This window comes from Cottoperca gobio, unplaced genomic scaffold (assembly GCF_900634415.1).
Source record: "Cottoperca gobio unplaced genomic scaffold, fCotGob3.1 fCotGob3_277arrow_ctg1, whole genome shotgun sequence".
NCBI classification, from domain to species: domain Eukaryota; kingdom Metazoa; phylum Chordata; class Actinopteri; order Perciformes; family Bovichtidae; genus Cottoperca; species Cottoperca gobio.
Window position 1 is genome coordinate 35,001 of NW_021166890.1, and position 12,500 is coordinate 47,500.

Below are 12,500 nucleotides of genomic sequence, written 5' to 3' on the forward strand. Positions count from 1 at the left end.
TCTCCTCTTCTATATCATTATCCTCGACTCCTTCTCTTCTCACTCCACTCATTCTCATCTCCTAGATTCTCCGCTCACGCTTCTCCTCTCCTTCCCTGCGTCCTCTCTCTTCTTCGGCCTATCCTCTATGCTTCTCCTCCTCCTGCTTCTCCTCCTCCTCTCCTGCTTCTACTTCCTGCTTCTCTCTCTCTCTTCTCCTCTCCTTCTCTTCTCCCTCTCTCTCTCTCTCTCCTCTCTCTACTCTTCTCTCTCTCTCTCTCTCTGTCTCTCTCTCTCTCTCTCTATCTCTCCTGCTCTCTCTCTCTCCTCTCTCTCTCTTCTCCTCTCCTCCTTTCTCCTCTCCTGCTTCGCTCTCTCCTTCTTCCTCTTATCTTTTCCTCTTTCTCTCTCCTGCATTCTCTTGCTTCTCTCTCTTCGCTTCTCCTCTATATGATTATAATATAATGATTATATTAGTACATGAGAGTACTTAAAGCTTTACCTTCTGCAGGATGAGGTTCAGGTACACGCTCTCCTCCCAGTCGATGTCGGGGTCACCGAGGCCCGGCAGCTTCTTGGAGTCTCTCCTGTAAACCTCCACCTCCACCTGAAACACAGCCGACACACTTCATCACACACACACACACACACACACACACTTATACATCTGACAGTGTGTGTTAATGTGAGCGGGTCAGGCTCAGTTGAGTTGTTCAGAGGAACCAGGACTCCGGGGACTTCCTGTCACATCAGTTTGACTTCAACAGGAGAAACATGGAGGACGAGCTGCAGCGGAAAGTTCAGAGCTCCATGTTTCCTGAGGAGCTACTGAGAGAACGTCACACATCAGCCATCACTGTCCACCAACAGAAACCTGCAACGTTCAAATCTAACAAACAAAGTGAATGTTCCCCTTCATCTGCTCAGATCACCATATATTGATATAATATTCATTATCGTCCGGCGCTCATTCCCATTCAAAAGCTTATTTACGTTTGGAAATCTATTAAAAATGTGTGTAAATGTATATATGCACTAATTTATCTAAACATTATCTTGTTTCTAACATCGCACGACTTCCTGCAGTAATGTTGGTGTGAATCTTTCTGTCAATGTATCCTTTTACTTTACGCACTGAGGGATGAACGAGACAAACACCAACAATGTGCACGTGGCAGAGTGCACGTCCAGAGACATTTCCCTCGTAGGAGAGAAATATTTTCTACTTCTGCTTCTTTCATTTATTATCCATCAGAGTGAAATCTGCTGCTTTCAAAATGTGTTTTTTGTGGGTTAACGTCGTTTAAAAAAAGAAACAGAGCGTTTTGTAAACGTTACATCACAGTTTCCTGCATGTCGATGTTTCTACACTTTACATTCACGATTATTTATTTATGGTTCATCCCTCACTTATCTTAAATATGCTTTATTACTATTACACATAATAAATATTATCATTTTTATTTATACATTTTAAATGTCTTAAACAACAACCCTCTTTACATCAGGACGAATATAAACAACAACAAAAAGAAAAATAGAATCAAAGCATATATAAACTAAAGTCTACTCCAAGGTGCTGAAAGGAGGGTTCGGCCGGTAGTCGAACCTCTGATTGAAGAGGAACAATGCGGATTCCGTCCTGGTCGTGGAACAACAGACCAACTCTTCACTCTCGCAAGGATCCTGGAGGGGGCCTGGGAGTACGCCCAACCAGTCTACATGTGTTTTGTGGATCTGGAGAAGGCGTATGACCGGGTCCCCCGGGTGATACTGTGGGAGGTGCTGCGGGAGTATGGGGTGAGGGGGGTCACTTCTGAGGGCCATCCATTCCCTGTACGCCCAAAGCAAGAGTTGTGTCCGGATACTCGGCAGTAAGTCGGACTCGTTTCCCATGAATGTTGGCCTCCGCCAGGGCTGCGCTTTATCACCAATCCTGTTCATGATGTTCATGGACAGGATATCGAGGCGTAGTCGTGGAGGAGAGGGGTTGCAGTTCGGTGACCTGAGGATCTCATCGCTGCTCTTTGCAGATGATGTGGTCCTTATGGCATCATCGGTCTGTGACCTTCAACAGTCACTGGATCGGTTCGCAGCCGAGTGTGCAGCGGTTGGGATGAGGATCAGCACCTCAAGATCTGAGGCCATGGCTCTCAGCAGGAAACCGGTGGATTGCCTACTCCGGGTAGGGAATGAGCCATTACCCCAAGTGAAGGAGTTCAAGTACCTCGGGGTCTTGTTCGCAAGTGAGGGGACAATGGAGCGAGAGATTGGCCGGAGAATCGGAGCAGCGGGGGCGGTATTACAGTCACTTTACCGCACCGTTGTGACGAAAAGAGAGCTGAGCCAGAAGGCAAAGCTCTCAATATACCGGTCGATCTTCGTTCCTACCCTCACCTATGGTCATGAAGGCTGGGTCATGACCGAAAGAACGAGATCACGGGTACAAGCGGCCGAAATGGGTTTTCTCAGACGGGTGGCGTCTCCCTTAGAAATAGGGTGAGAAGCTCAGCCATCAGGAGAGACTCGGAGTAGAGCCGCTGCTCCTTTACGTTGAAAGAAGCCAGTTGAGGTGGTTCATCTAGTAAGGAGCCACCTGGGCGCCTCCCTAGGGAGGTGTTCCAGGCACGTCCAGCTGGGAGGAGACCCCAGGGAAGACCCAGGACTCGGTGGAGAGATGATATCTCCTCACTGGGAACGCCTCAGGATCCCCCAGTCGGAGCTGGAGGATGTGGCCCGGAGAAGGGAAGATAGGGGTTCCTTACTGGAGCTGCTGCCCCCGCGACCCGATCCCGGATAAGATGTAGACGATGGATGGATGGATATTTAGTTTTATACATTTAGTTTAGTTCACATATTTCTCTACATTGTAGCTAAAAAACTAAGACTAGAAAGAATTTACTTCCCTATTTATACATCTGGTTTTGTTTAGGTGGTTTCTTCGTGCTCGTCACCTTTTTTCCTTCGCTGTTGTCGGCGCTGACGAGGGCGAGCTTCCTGCGGACGTAGAACAACATGTCGTCCTTCAGAGGAGCAAACTTCTCCATGAAGTACGTGGAGAACATCCAGGTCCAAAACACGATGCGGTCATCTTTAAAACAACCTACACACACACACACACACACACACGTCAATATACAGAATATACACAACAGCTGTAATCTGCAGCTTCTCTTCATGTCCCCCCCCCCACTGTGATGAGAGCTTTTATTTTGAAATGCTTTTAAAAAGCTCTGAATTTATTGTTGTGAAACTTCACAACAAGATTATTGTTCAAAGTGTTTGTTTATATAAATCTGTTTATTCTTTGAGTTGATTTAATGTTACTAGATATATTTTAATCACTTTAAGAAAGGTTTATAGACTTTTATTGTTTATTGATATTTTGATTTTCTAACCATTTTATTTTTTTAGGTTGTAAAAGTGCGTTGTTATTTTATTGTTATTATATTAATCACTTACTTTATTGAATACAAGTTGTACAATATTGTCATTTTAATAATCACTTTATAATTTAAGTTGTAAAATGTTATTCTATTATTATTATTATTATTCTATAATTACTTCCTGAAATAAAACATGAATAATTTTTTAACTTGAAAATTAATAATTATATAATAGGAATAATATAAAACGTAAAAGAAGAAGAAATAGATGAGAAAACAAAATAATAAAAAAGGGAATAAAATAATATTTTTATTTATTTACTATACATTTGTTCTCATTCTTCCCTCACTTAAAAATACTGGTCTTTGATGTTTAAGTCTTTTGTCTTGTTTTATTTATATTATATGAAATAAAAAACAATACGAAGATAATCGTGTTTTACACACGCAGCCTCACATGAAACATAACAAGAATTAAACATAGAAACACTTCCTGCCAGTTTAGTGAGTTCACAGGAAGTGAAGGTTTTATTGGTCAGACCAACAGCTGATAAGTTATTCACAAGAAACTGAGCTGCAGTAGGGGGGGGGAGTGATGGAGGAAGTGATGGAGGAAGTGATGGAGGAAGTGATGGAGGAAGTGATGGATGAAGTGATGGATGAAGTGATGGATGAGTGATGGAGGAAGTGATGGAGGAAGTGATGGATGAAGTGATGGAGAAGTGATGGATGAAGTGATGGAGGAAGTGATGGATGAAGTGATGGATGAAGTGATGGAGGAGTGGTGGAGGAAGTGATGGATGAAGTGATGGAGGAAGTGATGGACGAAGTGATGGAGGAAGTGATGGAAGTGATGGAGGAAGTGATGGAGGAAGTGATGGATGAAGTGATGGAGGAAGTGATGGATGAAGTGATGGAGGAAGTGATGGAGGAAGTGATGGATGAAGTGATGGAGGAAGTGATGGAGGAAGTGATGGATGAAGTGATGGAGGAAGTGATGGATGAAGTGATGGAGGAAGTGATGGAGGAAGTGATGGAGGAAGTGATGGAGGAAGTGATGGATGAAGTGATGGAGGAAGTGATGGATGAGGTGATGGATGAAGTGATGAGGAAGTGATGGAGGAAGTGATGGAGGAAGTGATGAGGAAGTGATGGATGATGGTGGAGCGAGTTTAACCACATGAAGAACCATTAAAACATTAAAGCAGACGAGAACAGATCTCCCGATGACTTCATCCCTTTTATGTATCTAACAGAGATGACAGGAAGTGAAGGGAGACACACACACACACACACACACACACACACACACACACACTTTATGACCATTATTCATTGTCATCATTTTCTTTTTACTTTCCCTGCATTTAGTTATTTGTTGCAGATTATACATTATATTTATACTATGACATATTTACAGCTATTTTAAATTGTATAATGTTTACATGTTATAACTAAGCATTTTATTATATTAAAGATATTCTTTATTAAACAAACATTCATGTGCATCACAATTATGAGACAATAAACTGTATGTGTGATGACCTGTAATAATATAAAAGATGCAGGATTGAGTTTTGAGAACAAAATCCAAAAATAAATCAACAAATCTTCAAATATAAATAATTAAAGATCAAATAAATATGTGCTAAATAAAGGACTTAAATTACATTTAAAAACGTCTCAGATCTTCTTCCTGTCCCTAGAGCGTTGGAGCATTTAAACATGTACATTGTTAAGATATTAAATGTATATGTCTGCGTGTAACTTTGTCCCAGACTGCAGCAGACGCCATCAAATATTAAGCAGGATTTGTAATAATTTGTCTGAGTGAGTCACGCTCAGCTATTTTTACTGTGCGGTCACGTCATGCAGAGCTCGACCTGCTTCCATCGATCTTTGCATCTTTGCATCTTTGCATCTCAGCCTCGGTTACATTAAAGCTGCGTGTCGAGTATTTATAGTTTCACTGGGAGATGATTAAACTGAATCACTGATGCTCGTCTGAACTCGTTTCTAACGGAGCTCCTGAGGTACACTAAATATATTCAGAGGTTCATTTCATTTATTCTTCTTGAACATTTTAGAGAAGCCAGACCTCCCCAACATCTCAAAATAATATATATATACGCACAGCCCTCACTTACTAATCAACCGGAGCTCTGCAGCACATTATTTTAATACAATATAGAATTGTGTTTTTCTTAGTAAATAACTGACACTCACAAGTCCCTGAACGTCTCTTTGTCTCGTGTTCACAGACGAGTGTAACCAGCGTGCTGTGATGAAGTCATGTGTCTTTGAAACAGAGCTCCATTGATTTCTCCATCAGCACAAACCTGCAGGTCTGTGGGCTCTGATGTCCTGCAGATAACGCTGCAGGACACTAAAGGGCAGAGCTTTCTATCACTTCAGCTGGTCGTCATGTGTGCTCAGATGGACGAGCTCAGAAATACAATAGTTTGTCTTGGTGGAACAATAATACGTTTTAAATCTACGCGTCTTCACATTATTTTGATCGGACCATACAATAAGTCACTTCCTGAAAGTCTCAGGGGAACTACAAACTGTTCACTGTTCTGTGATGTTCTGTGATGTTCTGTGGTGTTCTGTGATGTTCTGTGATGTTCTGTGATGTTAGGACTTGTGATGTTCTGTGATGTTCTGTGATGTTCTGTGGTGTTCTGTAGTGTTCTGTGATGTTCTGTGGTGTTCTGTGATGTTCTGTGATGTTAGGACTTGTGATGTTCTGTGATGTTCTGTGATGTTCTGTGGCGTTCTGTGATGTTCTGTGATGTTCTGTGGCGTTCTGTGATGTTAGGACTTGTTCTGTGATGTTCTGTGATGTTAGGACTTGTGATGTTCTGTGATGTTCTGTAGTGTTCTGTGATATTCTGTAGTGTTCTGTGATATTCTGTAGTGTTCTGTGATATTCTGTAGTGTTCTGTGATGTTCTGTGGTGTTCTGTGATGTTCTGTAGTGTTCTGTGATATTCTGTGGTGTTCTGTGATATTCTGTAGTGTTCTGTGATGTTCTGTGGTGTTCTGTGATGTTCTGTAGTGTTCTGTGATGTTCTGTGATGTTCTGTGATGTTCTGTGGTGTTCTGTGATGTTAGGACTTGTGATGTTCTGTGATGTTCTGTAGTGTTCTGTGATATTCTGTAGTGTTCTGTAGTGTTCTGTGATGTTCTGTGGTGTTCTGTGATGTTCTGTAGTGTTCTGTGATGTTCTGTGATGTTCTGTGATGTTCTGTGGTGTTCTGTGGTGTTCTGTAGTGTTCTGTGATGTTAGGACTTGTGATGTTCTGTGATGTTCTGTGATGTTAGGACTTGTGATGTTCTGTGATGTTCTGTGATGTTCTGGGATGTTCTGTAGTGTTCTGTGATATTCTGTGGTGTTCTGTGATGTTCTGTGATGTTCTGTGATGTTCTGGGATGTTCTGTAGTGTTCTGTGATGTTCTGTGATGTTCTGTGATGTTCTGGGATGTTCTGTAGTGTTCTGTGATATTCTGTGATGTTCTGTGATATTCTGTGATGTTCTGTGATGTTCTGTAGTGTTCTGTGATATTCTGTGATGTTCTGTGATATTCTGTGATGTTCTGGGATGTTCTGTGATGTTCTGTGATATTCTGTGGTGTTCTGTGATATTCTGTGATATTCTGTGATGTTCTGTGATATTCTGTGATATTCTGTGATATTCTGTGATGTTCTGTGATGTTCTGTAGTGTTCTGTGATATTCTGTGATGTTCTGTGATATTCTGTGATGTTCTGGGATGTTCTGTAGTGTTCTGTGATATTCTGTGGTGTTCTGTGATGTTCTGTAGTGTTCTGTGATATTCTGTGATGTTCTGTGATATTCTGTGATGTTCTGTAGTGTTCTGTGATGTTCTGGGATGTTCTGTAGTGTTCTGTGATGTTCTGTGGTGTTCTGTGATGTTCTGTGGTGTTCTGTGATGTTCTGTAGTGTTCTGTGATGTTCTGTGGTGTTCTGTGGTGTTCTGTGATGTTCTGTGGTGTTCTGTGATGTTAGGACTTGTGATGTTCTGTGATGTTCTGTGATGTTCTGTGATGTTCTGTGATGTTAGGACTTGTGATGTTCTGTGATGTTAGGACTTGTGATGTTCTGTGATGTTCTGTGATATTCTGTGGTGTTCTGTAGTGTTCTGTGATATTCTGTGATGTTCTGTGATGTTCTGGGATGTTCTGTAGTGTTCTGTGATGTTCTGTGGTGTTCTGTGATGTTCTGTAGTGTTCTGTGATGTTCTGTGGTGTTCTGTGATGTTCTGTGGTGTTCTGTGGTGTTCTGTGGTGTTCTGTGGTGTTCTGTAGTGTTCTGTGATGTTCTGTGATGTTCTGTAGTGTTCTGTGATGTTCTGTGGTGTTCTGTGATGTTCTGTGGTGTTCTGTGATGTTCTGTGATGTTCTGTGGTGTTCTGTGGTGTTCTGTGATGTTCTGTGGTGTTCTGTAGTGTTCTGTGATGTTCTGTAGTGTTCTGTGATATTCTGTGGTGTTCTGTGATATTCTGTAGTGTTCTGTGATGTTCTGTGGTGTTCTGTGATGTTCTGTAGTGTTCTGTGATGTTCTGTGATGTTCTGTGATGTTCTGTGGTGTTCTGTGATGTTAGGACTTGTGATGTTCTGTGATGTTCTGTAGTGTTCTGTGATATTCTGTAGTGTTCTGTAGTGTTCTGTGATGTTCTGTGGTGTTCTGTGATGTTCTGTAGTGTTCTGTGATGTTCTGTGATGTTCTGTGATGTTCTGTGGTGTTCTGTGGTGTTCTGTAGTGTTCTGTGATGTTAGGACTTGTGATGTTCTGTGATGTTCTGTGATGTTAGGACTTGTGATGTTCTGTGATGTTCTGTGATGTTCTGGGATGTTCTGTAGTGTTCTGTGATATTCTGTGGTGTTCTGTGATGTTCTGTGATGTTCTGTGATGTTCTGGGATGTTCTGTAGTGTTCTGTGATGTTCTGTGATGTTCTGTGATGTTCTGGGATGTTCTGTAGTGTTCTGTGATATTCTGTGATGTTCTGTGATATTCTGTGATGTTCTGTGATGTTCTGTAGTGTTCTGTGATATTCTGTGATGTTCTGTGATATTCTGTGATGTTCTGGGATGTTCTGTGATGTTCTGTGATATTCTGTGGTGTTCTGTGATATTCTGTGATATTCTGTGATGTTCTGTGATATTCTGTGATATTCTGTGATATTCTGTGATGTTCTGTGATGTTCTGTAGTGTTCTGTGATATTCTGTGATGTTCTGTGATATTCTGTGATGTTCTGGGATGTTCTGTAGTGTTCTGTGATATTCTGTGGTGTTCTGTGATGTTCTGTAGTGTTCTGTGATATTCTGTGATGTTCTGTGATATTCTGTGATGTTCTGTAGTGTTCTGTGATGTTCTGGGATGTTCTGTAGTGTTCTGTGATGTTCTGTGGTGTTCTGTGATGTTCTGTGGTGTTCTGTGATGTTCTGTAGTGTTCTGTGATGTTCTGTGGTGTTCTGTGGTGTTCTGTGATGTTCTGTGGTGTTCTGTGATGTTAGGACTTGTGATGTTCTGTGATGTTCTGTGATGTTCTGTGATGTTCTGTGATGTTAGGACTTGTGATGTTCTGTGATGTTAGGACTTGTGATGTTCTGTGATGTTCTGTGATATTCTGTGGTGTTCTGTAGTGTTCTGTGATATTCTGTGATGTTCTGTGATGTTCTGGGATGTTCTGTAGTGTTCTGTGATGTTCTGTGGTGTTCTGTGATGTTCTGTAGTGTTCTGTGATGTTCTGTGGTGTTCTGTGATGTTCTGTGGTGTTCTGTGGTGTTCTGTGGTGTTCTGTGGTGTTCTGTAGTGTTCTGTGATGTTCTGTGATGTTCTGTAGTGTTCTGTGATGTTCTGTGGTGTTCTGTGATGTTCTGTGGTGTTCTGTGATGTTCTGTGATGTTCTGTGGTGTTCTGTGGTGTTCTGTGATGTTCTGTGGTGTTCTGTAGTGTTCTGTGATGTTCTGTAGTGTTCTGTGGTGTTCTGTAGTGTTCTGTGATGTTCTGTGGTGTTCTGTGATGTTCTGTGGTGTTCTGTGGTGTTCTGTGGTGTTCTGTGGTGTTCTGTAGTGTTCTGTGATGTTCTGTGGTGTTCTGTGTGCTGTTCCTGTGGTGTTCTGTGATGTTCTGTGGTGTTCTGTGGTGTTCTGTGATGTTCTGTGGTGTTCTGTGATGTTCTGTGAGTGTTCTGTGTGTTCGTGATTTCTGTGGTGTTCTGTATTTTCTGTGTGTTCTGTGGTGGTCTGTGATTCTGTGGTGTTCTGTGTGTTCTGTAGTGTTCTGTGATGTTCTGTATGTTCTGTGGATGTTCTGTGATGTTTCTGTGGATGTTCTCTTGGTGTTCTGTAGTGTTCTGTGATGTTCTGTGATGTTCTGTGTGTTCTGTGGTGTTCTGTGATGTTCTGTAGTGTTCTGTGATGTTCTGTAGTGTTCTGTGGTGTTCTGGTAAGTGTTCTGTGATGTTCTGTGGTGTTCTGTGGTGTTCTGTGGTGTTCTGTGATGTTCTGTGGTGTTCTGTGATGTCTGTGGTGGTTTCTGTAGTGTTCTGTGATGTTCTGTGGTGTTCTGTGATGGTTCTGTGGTGTTCTGTGTGGATGTTCTGTGATGTTCTGTGATGTTCTGTGGTGGTTCTGTGATGTTACTGTGATGTTCTGTGATGTCTGTGGTGTTCTGTGGTTTCTGTGATGTTAGGACTTGTGATGTTCTGTGATGTTCTGTGATGTTCTGTGATGTTAGGACTTGTGATGTTCTGTGATGTTCTGTGATGTTCTGGGATGTTCTGTAGTGTTCTGTGATATTCTGTGGTGTTCTGTGATGTTCTGTAGTGTTCTGTGATATTCTGTGATGTTCTGTGATATTCTGTGATGTTCTGTGATGTTCTGTAGTGTTCTGTGATGTTCTGGGATGTTCTGTAGTGTTCTGTGATGTTCTGTGGTGTTCTGTGATGTTCTGTGGTGTTCTGTGATGTTCTGTGGTGTTCTGTGATGTTCTGTAGTGTTCTGTGATGTTCTGTGGTGTTCTGTGGTGTTCTGTGATGTTCTGTGGTGTTCTGTGATGTTAGGACTTGTGATGTTCTGTGATGTTCTGTGATGTTAGGACTTGTGATGTTCTGTGATGTTCTGTGGTGTTCTGTGATGTTCTGTGATGTTCTGTAGTGTTCTGTGGTGTTCTGTGGTTGTTCTGTAGTGTTCTGTGATGTTCTGTGGTGTTCTGTAGTGTTCTGTGATGTTCTGTGGTGTTCTGTGGTGTTCTGTAGTGTTCTGTGATGTTCTGTGGTGTTCTGTAGTGTTCTGTGATGTTCTGTGATGTTCTGTGATGTTCTGTGATGTTCTGTGGTGTTCTGTAGTGTTCTGTGGTGTTCTGTAGTGTTCTGTGGTGTTCTGTGATGTTCTGTGATGTTCTGTGGTGTTCTGTGGTGTTCTGTGATGTTCTGTGGTGTTCTGTAGTGTTCTGTGATGTTCTGTGGTGTTCTGTGGTGTTCTGTGATGTTCTGTGGTGTTCTGTGATGTTAGGACTTGTGATGTTCTGTGATGTTCTGTGATGTTCTGTGATGTTCTGTGATGTTAGGACTTGTGATGTTCTGTGATGTTAGGACTTGTGATGTTCTGTGATGTTCTGTGATATTCTGTGGTGTTCTGTAGTGTTCTGTGATATTCTGTGATGTTCTGTGATGTTCTGGGATGTTCTGTAGTGTTCTGTGGTGTTCTGTGATGTTCTGTAGTGTTCTGTGATGTTCTGTGGTGTTCTGTGATGTTCTGTGGTGTTCTGTGGTGTTCTGTAGTGTTCTGTGATGTTCTGTGATGTTCTGTAGTGTTCTGTGATGTTCTGTGGTGTTCTGTGATGTTCTGTGGTGTTCTGTGATGTTCTGTGATGTTCTGTGGTGTTCTGTGGTGTTCTGTGATGTTCTGTGGTGTTCTGTAGTGTTCTGTGATGTTCTGTAGTGTTCTGTGGTGTTCTGTAGTGTTCTGTGATGTTCTGTGGTGTTCTGTGATGTTCTGTGATGTTCTGTGGTGTTCTGTGATGTTCTGTGATGTTCTGTGATGTTCTGTGGTGTTCTGTAGTGTTCTGTGATGTTCTGTGGTGTTCTGTGATGTTCTGTGGTGTTCTGTGGTGTTCTGTGATGTTCTGTGGTGTTCTGTGATGTTCTGTAGTGTTCTGTGATGTTCTGTGATGTTCTGTGGTGTTCTGTGATGTTCTGTAGTGTTCTGTGATGTTTCTGTGATGTTCTGTGGTGTTCTGTGGTGTTCTGTAGTGTTCTGTGATGTTCTGTAGTGTTCTGTGATGTTCTGTGATGTTCTGTGATGTTCTGTGGTGTTCTGTAGTGTTCTGTGATGTTCTGTGATGTTCTGTGGTGTTCTGTGGTGTTCTGTGATGTTCTGTAGTGTTCTGTGATGTTCTGTAGTGTTCTGTGGTGTTCTGTAGTGTTCTGTGATGTTCTGTGGTGTTCTGTGGTGTTCTGTGGTGTTCTGTGATGTTCTGTGGTGTTCTGTGATGTTCTGTGGTGTTCTGTAGTGTTCTGTGATGTTCTGTGGTGTTCTGTGATGTTCTGTGGTGTTCTGTGGTGTTCTGTGATGTTCTGTGATGTTCTGTGGTGTTCTGTGATGTTCTGTGATGTTCTGTGATGTTCTGTGGTGTTCTGTGGTGTTCTGTGATGTTAGGACTTGTGATGTTCTGTGATGTTCTGTGATGTTCTGTGATGTTAGGACTTGTGATGTTCTGTGATGTTCTGTGATGTTCTGGGATGTTCTGTAGTGTTCTGTGATATTCTGTGGTGTTCTGTGATGTTCTGTAGTGTTCTGTGATATTCTGTGATGTTCTGTGATATTCTGTGATGTTCTGTGATGTTCTGTAGTGTTCTGTGATGTTCTGGGATGTTCTGTAGTGTTCTGTGATGTTCTGTGGTGTTCTGTGATGTTCTGTGGTGTTCTGTGATGTTCTGTGGTGTTCTGTGATGTTCTGTAGTGTTCTGTGATGTTCTGTGGTGTTCTGTGGTGTTCTGTGATGTTCTGTGGTGTTCTGTGATGTTAGGACTTGTGATGTTCTGTGATGTTCTGTGATGTTCTGTGATGTTCTGTGATGTTAGGACTTGTGATGTTCTGTGATGT

At 41.9% G+C, this 12,500-nt stretch overlaps 1 protein-coding gene across 1 annotated transcript in view; it reads right to left on the reverse strand.

Annotated features, from left to right (window-relative positions):
• Positions 1-469: 469 nt before the first annotated feature.
• The window catches only part of kiaa0930, a 13,987-nt gene continuing 1,956 nt past the window's right edge, over positions 470-12,500 (reverse strand). Inside the window, exons 2-3 of the mRNA XM_029426986.1 lie at positions 2,934-3,082; positions 470-586 (exon numbers count right to left, since the gene is read on the reverse strand). Coding sequence (XP_029282846.1) covers positions 470-586; positions 2,934-3,082 — 266 coding nt within the window. The remainder of the gene's footprint in view (positions 587-2,933; positions 3,083-12,500) is intronic.